Source organism: Somniosus microcephalus, chromosome 11 (assembly GCF_052327205.1).
Source record: "Somniosus microcephalus isolate GS21.2 chromosome 11, FLI_Smic_1.0, whole genome shotgun sequence".
NCBI lineage: Eukaryota > Metazoa > Chordata > Chondrichthyes > Squaliformes > Somniosidae > Somniosus > Somniosus microcephalus.
The window spans coordinates 194236939-194259186 of NC_140997.1; the positions used below are offsets into that span (position 1 = coordinate 194236939).

General features: G+C 44.7%; 1 protein-coding gene across 2 annotated transcripts in view; it reads left to right on the forward strand.

The window, feature by feature from the left end:
• hesx1 (HESX homeobox 1) overlaps positions 1–19801 on the forward strand; it is a 30299-nt gene extending 10498 nt beyond the window's left edge. Inside the window, exons 1-4 of one of the 2 annotated variants that reach the window (XM_086001614.1) lie at positions 16367–16805; positions 17127–17314; positions 18200–18301; positions 18399–19801. In XM_086001614.1, the coding sequence (XP_085857740.1) occupies positions 16553–16805; positions 17127–17314; positions 18200–18301; positions 18399–18521 (666 nt within the window). In that variant the 5' untranslated portion in view covers positions 16367–16552 and the 3' untranslated portion in view covers positions 18522–19801. Of the gene's footprint in view, positions 1–16366; positions 16806–17126; positions 17315–18199; positions 18302–18398 lie in introns of those variants that run through there. The other variant, XM_086001615.1, reaches the window with a different exon arrangement.
• The last annotated feature ends 2447 nt before the right edge of the window (positions 19802–22248 follow it).

A 22248-nucleotide genomic window follows, 5' to 3' on the forward strand; every position in this document is an offset into this window, starting at 1 on the left:
TTGATATACCTATCAATTCACCCAATGAAAAGCGACGAGTTAAGAAAGTAACTATAGGTTTTTATTGGCTAAATAACAGAGCCCACCCTCGTGGGTGATCGGATCCAACAAGGAGGAATACCAGCCAGTCGACCACCTTTATACCTGGGCAGGTAGGTGGAGCCATGGGCGGAGTCAGCAGTGTTCAGCCCAGGTATAACAGCGTGACAAGAGGCGACCTCGTATAGTGATACAACAGTGTGAACAGTGATAACGATATAACAGTGATAACTATAGTGTAACGATAGTGAACGACAAAAGTGGTTTACCACAAGACTTAAATTGTCTGATCTAGTGTTTATAATAAAATGCCACTGTGTTTTGTATTAAGAGTAGGAGAGCTGGTTGAATGACAAAGTAAACATTGTACAAGACACTTTTAGCTGATTCCAAACAGTTTCCCAAAGATGAAATCTAATATTATACGAGTGACTACTTTTTTTATTTTGAAAAACTTTATAACTTATTCTTCTGCAATCTCATTTATTTCCCAGGCTCTAGGATCCTATGTCTAGTTTGATGGTCAACTTCACATTGGCAGCAGTGAGATTTTTTTTTTAAATGGTTAGATTGATTACAAATCCACTTCAGTACACACACTGTTTGGCAAACCTCAAAAGCAATAAACAGGTCATTCCTTTGTTACAGCTGGCCAAAAAAGGAGATATTAGGAACAGTGACCAAAGCTTGGCCAAAGAAGTGGGTTTTAAAGTGGGTTTTAAAGGGGGAGGGTTTTATTTAGAAGGGGAGTTCCAGAGCGTGGGGGCATAGGTAGCTGAAAACATGGTTGCCAGTGGTGGGGTAAAGTGAGGTGGGTATGCAGAAGTGGCCAGAGGCTGGAGAATTTGGGTGGTGTGGTTAGCAACGGAGAGCTGATGATTGGGCAAAAGAACGAGATGTTATGGAGGTGAAAGTAGCCAGTCTTTGTGACGGAGAAAATATGGAGTCGGAAGCTCAACTTAGGGTTGAATAGGATACTGAGGTTGCAAATTGTCTGGTTCGGCCTGAGTCAGTGGCTTGAGAACATAAGAAATAAGAGCAGGAGTAGGCCATACAGCCTCTCGAGCCTGCTCCGCCATTCAATAAGATCATGGCTGATCATCGACCTCAACTCCACTTTCCTGCCCGACCTCCATATCCCTTGATTCCCCTAGAGTCCAAAAATCTATCTATCTCAGCCTTGAATACACTCAAAAGACTCAGCATTCACAGCCCTCTGGGGCAGAGAATTCCAAAGATTCACAACCCTCCGAGTGAAGAAATTCCTCCTCATCTCAGTCTTAAATGGCCTACCCCTTATCCTGAGACTATGCCCCCTAGTTCTAGACCCTCCAGCCAGGGGAAACAACCTCTCAGCATCTACCCTGTCAATCCCCTTCAGAATCTTATATGTTTCAATGAGATCACCTCTCATTCTTCTAAACTCCAGAGAGTATAGGCCCATTCTACACAATCTCTCATCATAGGACAGCCCTCTCTTCCCAGGAATCAATCTATCTAGTGAACCTTCCAAGGCAAGTATATCCTTTCTTAGATAAGGAGACCAAAACTGTGCCCAGTACTCCAGGTGTGGTCTCACCAAGGCCCTGTAAATTTGTAGCAAGACTTCCTTACTCTTATACTCCAACCCCCTTGCAATAAAGGCCAACATGCCATTTGCCTTCCTAATTGCTTGCTGTACCTGCATGCTAGCTTTCTATGTTTCTTGCACGAGGACACCCAAAACACCAACATTTGAAAGTTTCTCACTATTTAAAAAAATATTCTGTTTTTCTATTCTACCTACCAAAGTGAATAACCTCACATTTCCCTACATTATACTCCATCTGCCACCTTACTGCCCACTCACTTAGTCTATCTATATCCCTTTGCAGACTCTGTGTTCTCCTCACAGCTTACTGTCCCACCTAGCTTTGTATCATCAGCAAACTTGGATACATTACACTCGGTCCCTTCACCTAGGTCATTAATATAAATTGTAAATAGCTGAGGTCCCAACACTCATCCTTGCGGCACCCCACTAGTTACAGCCTGCCAACCTGAAAAAGATCAGTTTATCCCTACTCTCTGTTTTCTGTCCGTTAACCAATTCTCTATCCATGCTACTATATTACCCCCAACCCCATGAGCCCTAATCTTGTGTAATAACCTTTTGGAAATCCAAATATACTACATCCACTGGTTCCCTTTTATCTATCCTGCTAGTTACATCCTCAAAAAACTCTAATAAATTTGTCAACCACGATTTCCCTTTCATAAAACCATGTTGACTCTGCCTAATCATATTATGATTTTCTAAGTGACTTGATACCACTTCCTTAACAATGGATTCCAGCATTTTCCCGACGACTGATGTCAGGCTAACTGGCCTGTAGTTCCTTGTTTTTTCTCTCCCTCCGCTGGGACCATTCTAGAATCTAAGGAATTTTGGAAGATCAAAACCAATGCATCCACTATCTCTTCAGCCACCTCTTTCAGAACCCTAGGATGTAGGCCGTCAGGTCCAGGGGATTTGTTGGCTTTTAGTCCCATTAGTTTCTCTCGTACTTTTTCCTCTACTTATATTAATTACGTTAAATTCCTCACCCTCATTAGACTCTTGGTTCCCCAGAAGAGGGTTAGAGTCAGTGGCAGGAGTATAAACTTTATTGCAGGACTCCAAGATAATGGCTTTGTTTTTCTCAATGTTCAGTTGGAGGAAATTGTAGCTCATCCAAGACTGAATGGGGTCTATGTGGCAATTTGACTGCACAGAGGCAATGGAAGGGTCAAGAGAAGTAGAGCTGGATGTCATCAGCGACATGTGGAAGCTAACCCATGTTTGCAAGTGCTGTTGCCAAGGAGCAGCATGTAGATGAAGAGGAAGGGGGGGGCGTAGATGAAGAGGAGGGGGGGTGCCAAAGATGGGTCTTGTTGGGGGTAGCTGGACAGAAAGAGAAGCCATTATTGGAGTTGCTATGGCTATGAACAGATAGGCAAGAGTGTAACCATACGGGAGCAGTCCCACTAAACTGGACAACGGAGGAGGGGCGTTGGATGAGGAAGGAGTGGTCAACCATGTCAAAGGCTGCAGGGAGGTTGAGGTGGTGGGGAGGCATAATGCAGCAGGACCACAGTCACAGAGAATGTTGTCTGATTTTGGTTAGAACCATTTCTGGAGAGGCGTAAACCTGATTGGAGAGATTCAAATGCAATTGCAGGAGAAATGGGCACCTTTTTTGGAGGTGACAGCGCACCCAAGGACTTGAGAGGAATGGGAAGTTGGAGATGGTGCCGTTGTTTGCAAGGACAGAGGGGTCAATGTCTCTGACACTTTGGTTGTTCGAGTTCTTTCAGGAGCTAAGGAATGAATCATAGAATCATAAATAACAACAGAAAATGCAGGAAATACTCAGCAGGCCAGGCAGCATCTGTGGAGAGAGAAACAGAGTTAACGGTTCAGGTCTGGGACCCTTCATCAGAACTGGAAAAAGCTGGAGATGTAACATATTAAGCAGGTGCAGAGACGGGGGGGAGGCGGTGGTTAGGAGGGGAGGAAGGAATTGAAAGAACATACTGTGAAAATGTTGCAAATGGGAATGGCAAAATCATACAGCATGAAAAATGGGGGCAGGGATTATTATCTAAAATTGTTGAACTCGATATGGAGTCCGGAAGGCTGTAAAGTGCTTAATCGAAAGATGAGGTGCTGTTCCTCGAGCTTACGTTGTGCTTCATTGGAACAATGTAATAGGCCGAGGACAGAAAGATCAGAGTGGGAATGAAGCGGAGAATTAAAGTGACAGGCGACCGGAAGCTCAGGGTCACTCTTACGGACTGAACGGAGGTGTTCTGCAAAGTGGTCGCCCAATCTGAGTTTGGTCTCCCCAATGTAGAGGAGACCGCATCGTGAGCAGTGAATACAGTATACTAAATTGCAAGAAGTACAAGTAAATTGCTGTTTCACCTGGAAGGGGTGTTTGGGGCCCTGGACAGTGGGAAGGGAGGAGGTAAAGGGGCACGTGTTGCATCTCCTGCGCTTGCACGGGAAGGTGCCAGGTGAAGAAGAAGGGCTGTTAGGGTGAATGAGGAGTGGACCAGGATGGCACGGAGGGAGCGGTCCCTTCGGAATGCTGAAAGGGGAGGTGAGGGGAAGATGTGTTTGGCGGTGGGATCACGTTGGAGGTGGCGGAAATGGTGGAGGATGATCCGTTGAATGTGGAGGCTGGTAAGGTGAGGACAAGGGGAACCCTATCGTGGTTCTGGGAGGGGAAGGGGTGAGAGCAGAAGTGCGGGAAATGGAACGGACATGGTCAAGGGCTGTGTCAACCACAGTAGAGGGAAATCCTCGGTTGAGGAAAAAGGAAGACATGTTGGAAGCACTGGTATGGAAGGTGGCATCGTCAGAACAGACGCGGCGGAGATGGAGAAACTGGGAGAATGGAATAGAGTCCTTACAGGATACGGGGTGGGAGGAAGTGTAGTCCAGGTAGCTGTGGGAGTCGGTGGGCTTGTAGTGGATGTTTGTCGAAAGCCGATCGCCAGAAATGGAGACGGAGAAGTCAAGGAAGGGAAGGGAAGAGTCGGAGATGGACCATGTGAGGGAAGGGTGGAAATTGGAAGTAAAGTGAATGAACTTATCTAGTTCAGGGTGAGAGCAGGAAACGGCACCGATACAGTCATCAATGTACCGGAAAAAGAGGTGAGGGAGGGGACCGGAGTAGGACTGGAACAAAGAATGTTCCACATATCCCATGAACAGGCAGGCATGGCTAGGGCCCATGTGGGTTCCCATAGCAACACCTTTAATTTGGAGGAAGTGAGTGGAGTCAGAGGAGAAGTTGTTCAATGTGAGAACAAGTTCAGCCAGGCGGAGGAGGGTGGTGGTGGATGGGGACTGGTTGGGCCTCTGTTCAAGGAAGAAGCAGAGCGCCCTCAGGCCATCCTGGTGGGGGATGGAGGTGTAGAGGGATTGGACGTCCATAGTGAAAAGGAGACGGTTGGGGGCCAGGAAACTGGAAACTGTTAAAGTGACGGAGGGCGTCGGAAGAGTCACGAATGTAGGTGGGAAGAGACTGGACAAGGGGAGAAAAAAGAGTCGAGATAGGAAGAGATAAGTTCCGTGGGGCAAGAACAGGCTGAAACGATGGGTTTACCAGGGCAGTCCTGTTTGTGGATCTTGGGAAGGAGGTAGAAGCGGGCTGTGCAGGGTTGGGGGACTATGAGGTTGGCGGCCATGGAGGGAAGATCTCCAGAGGAGATGAGGTCAGTGACAGTCTTGGAAACAATGGCTTGATGTTTGCTAGTGGGGTCATGGTCCAGGCGGAGGTAGGAGGAGGTGTTGGAGAGTTGGCGTTCAGCTTCCGCACAGTAGAGGTCGGTTCGCCAAACAACAACAGCACCACCCTTATCAGCAGGTTTAATGATAGATTGGTTACTGCACAGAAGGAGGCCATTCGGCCAGTCAAGCCCATGCAGGCTCTCTGCAAAAGCACTTCAGCTAGTCCCACTCCACTGCCTTTTCCCTGTAGCCCTGCAAATTCTTTCCTTCAGATACTTATCCAATTCCCTTTTGAAAACCACAATTGAGTCTGCAACACCACCCTTTCAAGCAGTACATTCTAGATCCTAACCACTCGCTGCGTAAAAAAGCTTTTCCTGATGTTGCCTGTGATTCTTTTGCCAATCACCTTAAATCTGTGTCCTCTGGTCCTCAACCCTTCCACCAATGGGAACAGTTTCTCTCTCTCTACTCTGTCCACACCCCTCATGATTTTCAATACCTCTATCAAATCTCCTCTCAACCTTGTCTGCTCGAAGGAGACCAACCCCAGCTTCTCTAGTCTATCCACGTAACTGAAGTCCCTCATCCCTGGAATCATTCTTGTAAATCTTTTGTGCACCCTCTCAAAGGCCTTCACATCCTTTTTAAAGTGCGGTGCCCAGAATTGGACACAATACTCCAGTTGAGGCCGAACCAGTGTTTGAAAAAAGTTCATCATAACTTGCTTGCTTTTGTACTCTTAGGCCTCTATTTATGACGCCCAGGATCCTGTATGCTTTGTTAACCGCTTTCTTAACCTGCCCTCCCACCTTCAATGATTTAGAAATTAATTCAATCTGCTGCTCCTTTTGTGCCTCCTACTCCCTGGTCAAGAATGTCATTAAAACTGACTTGATTGTAATTTGTCTGCTCACCATCTCAGCAAGGAGGGCATGGACCATACTGATTCTTGACCGCAAACACAGAGCAGGTCCCCAAAATGCTAGGTCAGTATGAAATGCTGATGGTTGGCATGTATAAGTTGAATCCTGACTGATTCCATTACTTCCTCCCAAACTGCAGGTGAAAACCATGATGTTCAGTGTGACATGAGAGCTTAAGAATGCACTTTTTCCATTTTTTAAATCAGGTGGGTGAGACACCTATCTTTTGTGGGAAATCTAGGCAAAGGATCAAGATTGATAGTGCAAGCACCACTCGGGTTGAAAAATGTAGAGAAGAGAATGCGGAGTCAGGGGACAAGTAGCAGAATGGATTGCTGGCTGGCTTCAGGACAGAAACCAGAGAGTAGGAGTAAAGGGTAACTATTCACAATGGCAGGAGGTGGGTAGTGGTGTTCCACAAGGATCAGTGCCGGGACCACTGCTGTTCACAATTTATATAAACGATTTAGACTTTGGAATCAAAAACACAATTTCTAAATCTGCGGATGACACCAAATTGGGGGGTATAGTCAATACTGAGGAGGACTGCAACAAATTACTAGAGGACGTTAATAAAGTTGCAGAATGGGCATATAATTGGCAAATGAAGTTCAACACAGATAAGTGTGAGGTATTACATTTTGGTAGGAAGAATGGGGAGGTCACTTATTACTTGGAGGGTGCGAGTCTAGGTGGGGTAGAGGAACAAAGGGATCTCGGAGTACAAATACACAGATCACTAAAAGTTGTGACACAGGTTAGCAAGGCCATAAAACAAGCATACCAAACACTAGGGTTTATCTCTAGAGGTATAGAATTGAAAAGTAGGGAAGTTATGCTGTATCGAACCTTGGTTAGACCACACTTAGAGTACTGCGTACAGTTCTGGTTGCCATATTATAAAAAAGGATATAGAGGCACTGGAGAGAGTGCAAAGAAGATTTACAAGGATGATACCAAAAATGCGAGGGTATACATATCAGGAAAGGATGAACAGGCTGGGTCTCTTTTCTCTTAAAAAAAAAGGTTGAGGGGTGACCTAATAGAGGTCTTTAAAGTTTTGAAAGGTTTTGATAGAGTGGATACAGAGAGAATAATAATAATTAATAATTCAACTTTGTCATTGTACAACAAAATGTGATCTTGCAAGCTCCCATGAGTCCAGTACAAATAACATTAAATGTAAATAGCACCGTCCTGGGCGAAGCAAAGCCGCTGCGTCTGTGCGCGCCGCCATTCCATTTCCACCATTCCTCCTGTCCTACAATCTTCAGCCCAACGCCCGGGCCTGCTCACCAGCCACCCCTCCCGGGGCTCCTTCCATGACCTTCTGCACCTGGTCTTCCCTGATGGTCACCCCTCCAGGTACTAACCAGGCCTGGCTCTGCTTAGCTTCCAAGCCTTGCCAGTGACCCTGTCCCTAGTCCCAGGAACAAGTTTCCACTTGTGGGGAAGAGCATAACTAGAAGCCATCAATATAAGATAGTCACCAAGAAATCCAATAGGGAATTCAGAAGAAACTTCTTTACCTAAAGAGTGGTGAGAATGTGGAACTCGCTACCACGGAGTGGTTGAAGCGAGTAGTATAGATGCATTTAAGGGGAGGCTAGACAAGCATATGAGGGAATAGGGAGTAGAGGGTTATGCTGATAGATTTAAATGAGGAAAGACGGAAGGAGGCTCGTGTGGAGCATAAACACCGGCATGGACTGGTTGGGCCGAATAGCCTGTTTCTGTGCCGTATATCCTATGTAATCCTGAGATATATATGAAAGTAGTGACAAACTTGGTATTTTAAAAGCCTGATGATTGTAGAAAGAAGAAAATACCGAAGGAACCAGAGTTGTGCAATTTTGAGGTTATAATAAACTGAGTTAGAAAGTGTGCATCTTGACTCGAAGAATGTAAGCAGAAGAAATGCCACGTAGAATGCTATCTTTACAGCTAAGGAGGAACAACATTAAAGGAGCATTGGCCATGGTATCAGTTAAATAGGGAGATCAGAAAGGTGGTAGAGAGGCAAGATAGAGATTGCCTGTGGGACAAGTTTTTTTTCTTGCATCCTGTCCAAGTGGTGCTAAAAAGAACCTTCCCAGATATAAATTGGATCGAACCCCAAGCATTTGAATCTCTAATGCCAAATGATTTGGTGAACAAATGAACTACATGAAAAACAATGATCCCGAGTTTGATCTCGGCTGGGGCAATTGTTGGAGATGGGGGGCCAACAGTGCTAACATTAGCCTCTGTATCATAGGCTGAGGGAAATAATGACTAGGGTACACACTTTCAATAATATTAAACAACTCTTGGTGCATTTGTGTGCATACACACACATACATCAACTGATGACTCGGTTGAATCTGGACAGTATGCATCATGGCTGAGATGACTGATGTGCACTGTCCAGAATCTCTCTCTCAAAATAATCACCATCTCCCATAGAACTAATACCTACCATGAGTCACTATTCCAATACCCTCCTGGCCAGCTTCCCATTTTACAACCCTCCAGAAATTGAGCTCATCCAAAACTCTGCTGCCCCTATCCTAACTCGCACCATGCCCATTCACCTGTGCTCACCGACCTATATTGTGCACTAATGCTTTGATTTTAAAATTCTCATCCTCATGTACAAATCCCTCCATGGCCTCGCCCCACCCTATCTCTGTAACCTCTTCCAGCCCTACAGCCCTCCGAGAACTCTGCATTCCGCCAACTCTGGTCTCTTGCGCATCCCCCACTTCTTTCGCCCCACCATTGGCGGCTGTGCCAACAACCATCTAAACTCTGGAATTCCCTCCCTAAAACCTGTTTGCCTCTCTCTCCTCCAAGATGCTCCTTAAAACATACTTCTTAGACCCAGCTTTGGTCACCTGTCCTAATATCTCCTTTGGGTTGGTATAAATTTTTGTCTGATTATGCTTCTGTGAAGCGACTCGAGACATTTTACCACGTTAAATGCGCTATATAAATGCAAGTTGTTTTTGCCTAAGGCACTAAAACTGTCGGTATTTGCAGCAGACATACTATTTTTGATTTGCTGGTATGTGGCTAAGTCTTGAATGTAATGATGGACTTTGCAGCCAGACACTTGCGCTAACCACACGTGCAGTTGCTTTAAAATAGTGGTAGACGCTTGGAGTATCTCATGCTTATTCTGCAAGGGTGAGACAGGAGGAGTTAAGACTATTTAACACTGGTTAACAGTAGGCATTTTTATAGTAATCTGGGATGTTATGATTAAGGTTATCCACCAGGTGGTGCTGTAGCCAATGCTGCTGCTAAGGTCAGGGGTTGCTTCCTGTTAAGGTCAGGGGTTAGCATCCTGCTAAAGTCAGCAAAGGTGCAATGCCTGGAAGCAGGCCTGCCTGGTTATCTCGCAGTCGTTCAATAAAGTACTCGTATTAATCCTCCTACCTCGCCTCTTCGAGTTCCTTGTCTCACTACTTGGATTTATCACATTTGGCAACGAGGTAAAACAGGACCCTGAATAAGAGAAGTCTGCCAGGACGTTTAAACAACAAAATCACGAGCTGCAGTTAGCTACCAGTTGGAAGAGAGTATGGCTGCCACGGTAGGAACGGTCTCCGCTTTTGATATTCAAGCAGAAACTTGGGAGGAATACTGTGAAGTGTTGGGTTATTTTTTCAAAGCAAATGAAATAAATGATGCCGGAAAAAGGAAAGCCATTCTGCTTAGTTCAGTGGCAAGCCAAACTTACAGTTTGATGAAGAACCTGCTCAGTCCTGAAAAGCCTGGAGACAAATCATTTGTTGAATTAGTGGCCATGCTAAAAGAACATTTCAACCCTAAGCCTAGTGAGATTGTACAGCGGTTCAAGTTTAATTCAAGGAACAGAAAAGAGGAAGAGAGCGTAATGGACTATGTAGCGGTGTTGCGTAAATTGGCACAAGATTGCAATTATGGGAACAACCTGAAGGAAATGCTGTGAGATAGGCTAGTCTGCGGAATAATGGACGACCGAATGCAGCGGAGATTATTATCTGAGACTGGGCTTACTTATGAAAAAGCATTGGAACTTGCTCTAGCCATAGAGACAGCGAACCAAGATGTAAAAGAAATACAGGGTTCAGACAGGGCTAATGCTAAGCAAGTTGCAGGTCCGGTTGTTGTGCACAAGTTGAACATGCGTCAGAACCCACAACGTGAGCATGTGAAGGCATGTTATAGATGCAAGGGCGATCACCTGGCAAGTGAATGCCGGTTTCTGGAGGAAAAGTGCTACAAGCGTGGGAAACAAGGACACAGAAAACGAGCTTGCAGGGCGAAATCACCTGTGGCGGAATCCAAACCAAAAGGGGGAGGACAGCAAAACCAAGGGAGAGAAGTGAAAAAACATGGAGCACACCACATCAGCGGGGAAGCTGAGGAAGAAGAGGACATGTTCATAATGTATAGCATGTTAGAGAACATTCCAAAAGTGGCTCCTATCACATTGCAACTGACAGTAAATGACTCTAAGGTGGACTTTGAAGTGGATACAGGGTGCGGCGTGACCATAATGAACAAGGCAGAGTACTCAAAATTGTGGAACCGTGCAAAAGTTCCAGAGTTAAAGCCTTACTCCCTGCATCTTAAAACATATACAGGTGAATGAGTAGCGACATTAGGTACAGCTAAGGTAACTATGCAACACAGGGACATGGTGGAACAGCTACCTGTAGTTATAGTATTGGGTACCGGACCAAACCTGTTAGGTCGGGGCTGGATAAAAGAACTTAAATTAAACTGGGGAGCAGTACATCAAATAGATGCAGGCAAACAGTTGACTTTGCAAGAAGTGTTGAGTGAACATGAGAATGTGTTCAAGGAGGAACTTGGCACATTTAATGGCCCCCCAGCTAAGATTTATGTAGACAAGGAGGCACCGCCAAGGTTTTTTAAACAACGACCTGTGCGTTATGCCATGAAGCCAAAGGTAGAGGCTGAGCTTGACTGTCTATTGAGAGAGAACATACTGGAGCCAGTGAAATGTTCGGAATGGGCAGCTCCCATAGTACCTGTTTTAAAACCGGACAATTCGGTAAGACTCTGGAGACTATAAATTGACAGTCAATCGGGTGTCCAAACTAGAGCATTATCCTATTCCCAAAACAGAGGATCTCTTTGCAAACCTGGCTGGAGGAAAGAAATTCACAAAGTTGGATATGAGTCATGCCTACTTGCAGATTACACTGGATGATGAATCAAAGTATGTCACCATAAATACACACAAGGGCTTGTTTACATATAACCGCTTACCGTTTGGTGTCTCATCTAGTCCAGCTATCTTCCACAGGACAATCGAAGGTGTACTGCATGGGATTCCACATGTTTCCATCTATCTGGATGACATTCTGGTGACGGGAAGAACCGACCAGGAGCATCTGAGCACTCTGAGAGAGCTACTACAGAGGTTGGAGAGGGCAGGGTTCCAGCTCAATAGGAGTAAGTGCACTTTCCTGGGGAATGAGGCAGTGTTCCTGGGACACAGAGTGGACGCCACCGGGCTCCATCCACTCAAGGAGAAGGTACAAGCACTGCAGGACGCCCCTGCTCCTACAAATGTGGCTGAGTTAAAAGCTTACCTGGGACCGCTAAACTATTATAACAGGTTTTTACCAAACTTTTCAACTGTGTTAGCACCTCTTCACAAACTACTGCGCAAGGAGACACAGTGGCAGTGGGGAGAGGAGCAGGGGGTTTCATTTGAACAGTTCAAGAAACTGATGCTGTCGTCGGATGTGCTGGTTCACTATAATGCAGAGAAAGACATCATTCTCTCTTGTGACGCTTCACCTTACGGGGTGGGGGCAGTTCTTTCACACCGCATGGAAGATGGAAATGAAAGACCAATAGGGTTTATGTCCCGAACTCTTAACACCAGCGGAAAAAAACTATTCCCAGTTAGACAAAGAGGGGTTAGCAGTAATGTTTGGGTTACAGAGGTTCCACAAGTACATATATGGCAGGAAGTTCACCATATGCACCGATCATAAACCTCTTATCTCTCTTTTCAATGAAATGAAAGCAGTTCCACAGATGGTGTCACCCCGGATCCAGAGGTGGGCCGTGACGTTGAGGGCATATGAGTATGTCATCGTCTACGAGGCGGGCAAGTACCATGGGAACGCAGATGCCTTGAGCCGTCTTCCACTGCCAGGCACACCTATCCGTGCAGCTCCAGAGGGCAGAGTGTTGATGTTGGAGGACACTGACACAGCACTTGTGACTGCAGAGCAAGTAAGAACATGGACAGGTAAAGATCCAGTACTGTCTAGAGTTCGAGAATATGTGGTGAGGGGATGGTCACAGCATCCGGAAGGGGCTGACTTCACACCCTACAGTGTCAGGAAAACAGAGCTGAGTGTGCAGGATGGTTGCGTGTTGTGGGGAGCACGAGTGATTATTCCACAGCCAGCACGACAGTCTATCCTAGAGCAACTACATCAGTGTCATCCTGGGGTCTCGCATATGAAAGCCTTGGCTAGGAGTTACTTGTGGTGGCCAAAGCTAGATGAGGAGATAGAAAATCTAGTCAAGACATGCAGCACTTGTCAGGAACACCAGAAGGCACCAGCAGTGGCTCCTCTCCACCCCTGGGAGTGGCCGGATAAACCATGGAGAAGATTGCACTTAGATTATGCGGGTCCATTCATGGGGAAGATGTTCCTCATAATCATTGATGCACATTCCAAATGGATGGATGTTTATCCTGTTGATGTGCCAAATAACTGCCCGAATCCGAAGTTAAAGCTTAAGACTGAAGCCTTTTATTAAATAAGAATCATGGCAGAGTTAACAGAGTCCATCATCGACCGAGCCCTTGGTAGAACATACCAGAAGAGGGGCGGGGCCAGGGAGGAGCATTAGTGGACGGGAGGAGCCTCAGCAAGAGTTACGTCGTTCCCAGAGGATTATCAGACCACCTGACAGACTGAATCTATAGCAGGGGGTGAATGTGATGAAATAACTGTGTTCTGATATTTGTACTTGCACTTGTAATGTCTGGAATGTTCCACCAGGGGGAACCACTAATGCTCCTCCCTGGCCCCGCCCCTCTTCTGGTATGTTCTACCAAGGGCTCGGTCGATGATGGACTCTGTTAACTCTGCCATGATTCTTATTTAATAAAATTGATGTGCCAAATAACTGCCCGAATCCGAAGGTAAAGCTTAAGACTGAAGCTTTTTATTAAATAAGAATCATGGCAGAGTTAACAGAGTCCATCATCGACCGAGCCCTTGGTAGAACATACCAGAAGAGGGGCGGGGCCAGGGAGGAGCATTAGTGGTTCCCCCTGGTGGAACATTCCAGACATTACAAGTGCAAGTACAAATATCAGAACACAGTTATTTCATCACACCTGTAAATTCTGCTTCCGCCACTACTACTATAGACTGCCTGCGTCGGAGCTTCGGTAATCAAGGGCTACCGGAGATCGTGGTAAGTGATAATGCCGCTTGTTTTGTGAGTACAGAGACAAAAGAGTTCTTGAGAAAAAATGGCATAGTGCAAGTGACCTCGGCTCCATATCATCCATCCTCAAATGGACTTGCGGAGAGAATCGTACAAACATTTAACGAGATGATGAAAAAAAGTGCAGAAGGGAGTTTGGCAGCCAAAGTGTCACGGGTTCTGTTCAGCTACAGAATAACACCTCAATCCACCACAGGACTCTCTCCTGCTGAGATGTTATTAGGTCATAGACTACGCTCCACTCTTGACCTTGTCCACCCAGACCTAAAAAGGAAAATGGAAAACAGACAAAACAAACAAAGAGAACCATGACAAAAGGACAAAGAGCCGAAGTTTTTGAGAAGGAGATGCGGTCCTTACCAGGAATTTCAGTTATGGACCCAAGTGGATTCCTGGCTTCATAGACTCAATGACCGGTCCCGTATCATACAAGGTCATGTTGGGTGATGGTAGGGTAGTACGCAGACATGTAGATCAGATACTTACCAGACAAGGGGAAATTGAAATGAAGGTTCCAGATGCAATGGCTGAGGACAGGTTTGCCCCCAGTTATCCAAGTGCATTTGTGGTGCCACCACCAGGGACAGAGACAATTCCACAGGAACCCATTCGTCAAGAGGAAACCATCGTTGCAGAGTCAGATACTCCGAGCACTGCTTAGGAGCAGCTGGTGGCTTCACCACAAACAAGCAGGGACTTTACTGTCAGACGTTCACAAAGGCCTCGCAAGCCACCAGAGAGATTGATACTGACCTGTTAGATTCGTCATGGTGAATGGAGACTTCTTATGTGACCCTTAGGAATGGTTGGTTGTTAAGAAATTCATACTGAAATCTTAAGGGGGATGGGATATAGTAATCTGGGATGTTATGAGTAAGGTTATCCACCAGGTGGTGCTGTAGCCAATGCTGCTGCTAAGGTCAGGGGTTAGCTTCCTGCTAAGGTCAGCAAAGGTGCAATGCCTGGAAGCAGGCCTGCCTGGTTGTCTCGCAGTCGTTCAATAAAGTACTCGTATTAATCCTCCTACCTCGCCTCTTCGAGTTCCTTGTCTCACTACATGGATTTATCACAATTTTCTAATAGGAAACACTAGATAGTGAATAGGAACCCCGTTTGATTGCCTTTCTCGCTCAGTAGCCAGTTACAACCCTTCAGATGCCCCAATTGCGATTCACTAACGCGACAGCAACTCTTGATCGTGTGACTCAGTACCACCTTCTCTTAGGCAGTCCCTCGGAACTGAGGATGACTTGCTTCCACATTAAAAAGGAGTTCTCAGGTGACTGATGAGTCCAATGCGGGACCTGCAGTCTCTGTCACAGGTGGGGCAGACGGTGGTTGAAGGGGCGGGTGAGTGGGGTGCTTGGGTTGACGTGCGCTCCTTGCGCTGCCTGCGCTTGGCTTCCGCTTGCTCCCGGCGAAGAGACTCGAGGTATTCGGCGCTTTCCAGGATGCTTCTCCTCCACTTTGTGTGGTCTTGGGCCAGGGATTCCCAGGTGTCGGTGGGGATGTTACACTTTTTCAAGGAGGCTTTGAGGGTGTCCTTGAAGCATGTCCTCTGCCCACCTGGGGCTCTCTTGCCGTGCCGGAGCTCCGAGTAGAGTGCTTGTTTTGGGGGTTGTGCTTTCACCCATCAAACCATTGAAATATTTTTTTTTGTGTGTAAGTTTGAAGCAAGAGATCATTTTACAAATGTTTTCACTCATGTGTGAGACTTAAGAAGTTACTTCGAATTAAAGCACCTGGACTAAGCAGATCCTTGTTGGGCCCTTTCAGTGTGCGATGGAAAAGGTTGGTCTAACCTCATGCTACAAGGTGGCGGTAGAAGACCGTTTGGGTGGCACTGCAGTTAAACTGTTGCAATTGTACTGAACTCCGATAGCAAATGAGAGAGCTGTGATTGCAGTGAACGGACACAACCCCGTTGTATACGTTTGTAGTAACTCCATCTGTGGAGAAAGGCCAGAATGAACAAGATTAACTACAGTAGCCTTATGTGGGGTATAAATGTTGCACTTCTGCGAAGGGGGTTGAAAAATGAGTTTAATTTTAAAATGATTTGACTTTCAGGAAACCAATATCCACACGGCAAATCTTTTGGCATTCATTTCTCTGCAATTGATTTAGAACATCGAATTTGTTTCTCTGATTTTAAGTTATGTTAATTACACCATCGTTCGTTAATTTCCTAAACATTACGAAAAGGTAATTCGGGGGGAGATTATGGCAATTCTGGAATAAAAGTGTCCCCGAATCACTTAATATTTAAACGGAGTAAATAAACAGCGCCGTTATATATTTAAAGTCAGACGGTGATTGTTCCAGTGAACTAATCCGGACAGATGCAGAACAATTACACTGAGTTTTAACAACATTTGCAACCCACCGCAGCGTGCCTTCTGCCCTGTACTTTTGTTTCCTCGTCATTCCGAATGCACCATTACATATGCATATAAAAAATATCAGAATATTCATCAGGATTATCCTAATAGTATTAAGAGCTTACTTTAACTCCCGTGAAAGATATTCACCTAAATGAGATTACCCTTTAGATGCAGAATTTGCGCGCTTCTCTCCTATTTTGCAATCAGAACTGAAAATTGATTTTCTTTCTTGGTTCTGCTTCAAAATAAGTGAACTGCTACAATGTAGGTTTTAAAGGATTTGCAAGAAAGTTGTGTTGGCTGGTTTGGGGAGATAACACTGCCTCTTCTCTCTGGGTGGCCTCCTCCTTGCTCCCATTAGGTGCTAATTACTTGCCAACAATTATCGCCTCATGCTGCCGTGGGGAGGGGGGGGGGTTTCATTCAGATGCTAAAACTTTCTAACTACACAATTTTAATTAATGACGTCGAAAATCTCTACTAATATGTGGGACGGGAGCGGGCTGGGCCGAATTGGGACTGAGAGTGGAGGGAGGAGAATGGCCAGTGTGGCTCCCTGTGCTGGGGATATGAAAGCAACTTGGAAGGCGTCAGAGAGAAAAGCTTCAAAATGCTCATTCACTATTGAAAGTATTCTGGGGCTGGAGAGGAGTGAGGAGACGGCTCGTATTATAGCCCCCCATCGCCCGTGGACTGATGTGCTTAACATTACAGGTAAAGTTTGTGTACAACAGCGGTCACAAGATATTTCAAACAAACGCTGATTTGTTTTTATACAGCTTGTACAATACATGTAAATATTTTGTCCTGAACCTACCTCTGATGTATTATAAATACAAGTTGTTATTTTCTATACGTTAGATTTCTGCAATAGAGTCCCTTTATACTCCCGATTTCCACTCTGAAGACTTCAGTACTTGACTCACTTGTTGCATCAATAGGCACCGCAAAAAGGAGCCGCGCACATTTATTGTAATGTGTAACAACCTTACTCATATATTCTTTGGAAGCGCTGAGCATATTTTTCCCTCTTAGCTTTTGCAGGGAGCTCGTGTCCGGACTCCTCGGGGAGATCCTGTGATCCGTCCACTGCAGGCAAGGGGAGCGACCGCCACACGTGTTGCCCCGAGTCAGCCGGCCGCAGCGAGGACCGCTTCTCTTACCGCTCAAACTGCTGCTGGTTCCGAGGGAGAAGACCCAGGACTGCTTTCAGCAGGAGCCAGGTAATTTGCTGAGATTTCCTAAAATACACCGCACGCAAGTGCTGCAGCTTTAATCATAAGAAAGGACACGCAACTTGGCTATTGTTCAAAATCCTTGCGGGTTTCCGAGGCCGTTCTAATACTCAAATCTCAAAACTATAATTCCTTTTTGAGAACATAATTACAGACTCCGGTGTTTACATCCGTCATCCATGCATTTGTGTTGCATCTCCTGCTGTCACGGTCTTTAATAATCAAGAGTTGGAAAGTAATCAAAATATCTTGACATTTTGATGTTTAATTTTAAGCAAGTTAATTGGATGAAAGGTTCCTTTACTCCAGTTATTGTAACTAGCTGGTATATTTGGCGGGAGGCAGCTCTATTGAAGAGAACTGCCCTGTAGTGAATATTAGGCGTTAGCAAAGCAAAATAAAGCTTGATGCGCATGTTCAGTGGGTGGGAACAAATGAAAGTTTTACAACTTGTATCTAGAAGTCGTTCACCGAACAAACTTTGCTGCATCCTCTCCTGCAAAATTGAAGGAACTGTACCCCAGCTCTGAAAAGGTAGAAAGGAGGAAACAGAAATGGAACTTCATAAAATGTTGCCGTACAGAAACTGGCTACTGTATTTGGTTATTAAGTCGGTACCACCTAGTCAAATCCTCTATTCTGGCTTGTTCTCGTTACCATTTTATATTTCCCCCTTCAACTATTCAATAGTATTTATGGACTCTGCTTCAACAATGTGCCAGAGAATCTCTTCTAACCACCATTTGCCATGAATTTTTTTTCTAACCCTCCCATTGATTTTTGTTTACCTTAAATTTGTTTCCCTAAACATGATTGGATTCAATATTAAATACAGGTCTGGATTGATGCATTTTATTTGAATCACTTTCTCAGATTGAAGTATTGGAAGAAGAATTTCAGCTGAACTGTTACCCAGGGATTGATGTTCGTGAAGAACTTGCTCAGAAACTGGCTTTAGATGAAGACCGAATTCAGGTAAAGACCTAAAAAATATAATAGACTCGAAGCCGAACACTTTTTATGTATACTGTTAAAATTAAAAAGCTCTCATTTCGATGCTTTAATATTTCAGATCTGGTTCCAGAATCGTCGTGCAAAGCTGAAAAGATCTCGTCGTGAATCTCAGTTTTTGATGGTGAAAAATGCACTCATAAGTTCAGGTGTACAAAAACAGAAAACAGACTCGCAGCTATAGGAACTTGATCACCAAAGAACCCCAAAAAATCTTTTCGGCCATTCCTTGATGCTCCATTTTGTAGCTTGAGCCATATAGACCAGGGAGGCTGCAGCTTTGATTCCATGTGCTGAGTTAGTGATTACAACTAGGGCAGCAGTAAGGGTGTTACAGTTCAGCATCCCTGGGTTAGGGACAGGATTATTTGGCCATGGATCTTGTGTCTGATTGCAGTTGAGTGACTCCTGCTGGAAATGCTCATGTATGGCTACCAGACGGGAGCAGAGTTGGGCTGTTGTGTTGCTTCACAGCTGAATAGCTCAGCTATTGTCCAGGCTTCGATATGAATAATATCCCTTTGGCAGTAGTCAGTGTCTGGAATTGTGCTCTAGCAAGGAGTTGACTGCTTCAAAGAAGGAAGTAGAATCAATTTTGTAATTTCAAACAAAACTGGGAGGGGGGGGGAAACAGATTAGCTGGTCACGTATCTCATTGCTGTTTATGGGACCTTACTGTGCACACATTGGCTGTCACATTTCCCTACATTACAACAGTGATTACACTTCAAATGTACTTCATTGGCTGTACGGTGCTTTGGGAAGTCCTGAGGTTGTGAAAGGTGCTATATAAATGCAAGTCTTAACCTTACTATTCAAATTGTACTCATTTATACTACGTAACAAGTGTTTCTCTACCCTTCTGTTCCGGGGCCATGTTGCTGAAATGTCTGCAGAATTTATAAATAGTTTCTATATTTAAAAGTTCAGTCTAGTCCTTTTATTCTGTTCATAGGGGGATGGTGAATATATAACTCTAGCAATTGGCAATAGTGTATTCTACTATAAGAATCTGCCCTTTGGTATTGCTTAATATTTTAAATGACCTTTAACAGCCACAAAGACTAAAGAGCAAAAACTATTTGTTTCTGTCGAGAGAACCTAAATAGCATTTTGGTGTAACTGGTAGTTTAATTGTATTTCCTGGATAGTTTGTGTATGGTAGAGTAGAATCTAAGATATCTGGATAACAATTATTAAATGTACGGTTTCACCATTTACATAAACTAATATTAGAAAGTAATGTAAAAGTATAAGAACCACTTTGTTCCATTTGCAACAGTTTTAGATGGTGTGAATAGTATTACACAGCAAATTTAAAAGGGTTCTTGTCTTCTGTCTGTATAAAACTGTGTATGTAATACCAAGTATTGCTTGTCAAAACATCTGTGTGATGCAAATCTTGTACTTATTTTGGTCTTTTGAGCATATTTAAAATAAAGGACCTTGCAGCAACTAACCACACAGTACCAGTAGTGGCCAGATTAATTTCCATAAGCGCGATGCTTCTACCTGTATAAGATTTGTCGTGGCACAAGCAAATGGGAGTAGTTACCCGGTGCTGCTGTACAATGGAGAGATCCTGCTTGTACCACAGTTATGGGATTTCATTCTTCCTTTGTGCAGTACATTCTAGGAATGTTAAGTAACCAGTTTGCATCAATACTGAGAAACTTTCCAGAGAATTTGTGCTAAACAATTTGTTTTAAAGATTGTGATGGGGCTTTCCAATAGCTGTTTTCATAAATGCAAGATGCTTATTTCTTGCAAAATACTATGCTTTTAAAAGGGGAAATGTAGGTCGCTACAAGCAGATTACTACTTCCCATTGATGTAGTGAATAAAAGAATCAGGCTGTGTCCTTCTAAGGCATACATGCCAGAAGGACCCAGGGTTGACTCCCAGCATGTGCTGACTGAGGTTACTTTTATTTGGTTGGATACTACAATTGACCTTTGTGCTCTGGGATGTTTTTTGGGCAGGGGCGGGGGGGGAAGAGAGTGAGGAATCCTCTGGGGTTCTTGCACCATTACTCCGGCTGCCGAGTCCGCCAATTTGGCTGTTGAGTGAAGACAGGATTAGGCTCTGGTGTGATGCCTTCAATGATGAAATAACCTGCTGCTATACACGCCCTAGGCTCACCACATGTAGAATGGCTACTTGTGCAGAATATTGGTGGCCAAGTGGCACTCCTGTAACTGTACCCCAGCATGAGTTGCTGTTTTCAGGGTAGAGAGACAGTTGCTCCCATTGCCCACCCTTGCTGTCAAACTGCTTGACTGACCAGTTGTGGATGTCAAATTTCCTCCAATTAAATATTGGGAGGAACGACGCGATCATTTTTGGCCTCTGCAATAAATTCAACTCCCTTTCCACTATTTCATCCTCTTTTCCAGCCACTCTTTCACACAGCCCTATTCACGTTGACATCCTGATCGACTCCGTTGAATTTCAAACCCTACATCATATCCATCGCGTTACTTGCCTCCCTCTCCTCCACTGCTGCTGAAACCCTTATCTACACTTTCACCACCTTTTGGAATAGATTTATCCAATGTCTCCCATCTTCCCCAAGTTCCAACTCATTCAAAACACAAGTGCCTATATCTAGTCCTGTACTAAGTTCTGCTAGCCCATCACTTCCATTTCTTGAAGATCACCAGCTCCTGTTTTCTCTCCTCCAATTCATTTGAAAAGAAGAAAAAATTGAATTAAAAATTCTTCTTGTCTTGAAATTCCTCCGTGAACTCACTCTGCCGAACTCCTTCAGGTGTGCATCACCTTCTGTACTTTTCAATCCTCCAACTCTGAACTTTTATGTGTTTCTCCCCGCTCTTTCCACGATTGGTAGCAGAGCCTTTAGCTTCCGTGCTCTGGAACTCCCTTTCCGAGTCCATCTCTCTTCCCTTCATTTTCAAAAGTCACCTTGAAACCCATCCTTTTAATTAAGCTTTTGATAACCACCTAACTTTCTCACCGAAGCACCAGTCTATTGGTTTTTATTTTAGCGCTCTGAAACATTGTATTTCTATATTCAAGGTGTTGATATACAGAATATGCAAGTTGTGCCTAATATTTTGCTTCCCTGGCCGGGGGTGGGGGGCGGAGAAAGGATACTGCTGCTTCCCCTGCCCCCAATTTTTCCTATTCTATACTTCTATTGAAATATCCTCTGCCACTTTACCCAAATGACCAAGTCCAGCTATTGAGTGGCTGCAGGCTATTTGATTCTACAAATTAACTGATGTCAGCTGGGGCAGCAGTTAGTGCTACTATTCATCTCGGTGCCCCAGGGCAAGGGAGGTGTGGCGAGGGCGGGGGGAAACTGTCAAGACTCTCGCTCATGTTTCTGATGCAATGACTTCTATTAAGCCCAGTGCTGTCACTTTTTCAACAAGGGTCACAGGAGTGGGGGTCTTTCTTGACTGAGGTTTTTTTCACCCTCTAGCTTGAGGCATTGAGGTCAATTGTAGCACCCTGATAGATCAGTTAACTTAGTTACAATTAATTGCTTCAACAGAGGGTTCTATTTTGTATTGGGCCATTGGAAGAGCTGGCACAATGTTTTTTGTTTTAAGCACTTTGCCTTGCAGCAGGTAGTTATTTTTGTGCTCTGAGGGCTTGGTAGGTAAATGCATTTTTATTTTGTAACTTTTAGAATCAAAACGTATACATAGTACATGCAGTTCTGATCTGTATTCACTCTGGTGTATCGGCTGCAGGGAGGGGGAGAGGACAACCAATGTTTCCACTTTTCTACAGAAAATGAATGTCTGGTAAGAATGGGATCAAAGTCTACTGGGATGCTGCATATGATTGAATACCTGTTGTCTAGGCACACATGAAGGTCTGCTTGGATGGAGGTACTGGAAGGCTGTTGCAGCATAAGGTACATAATTATAGTTATCCCT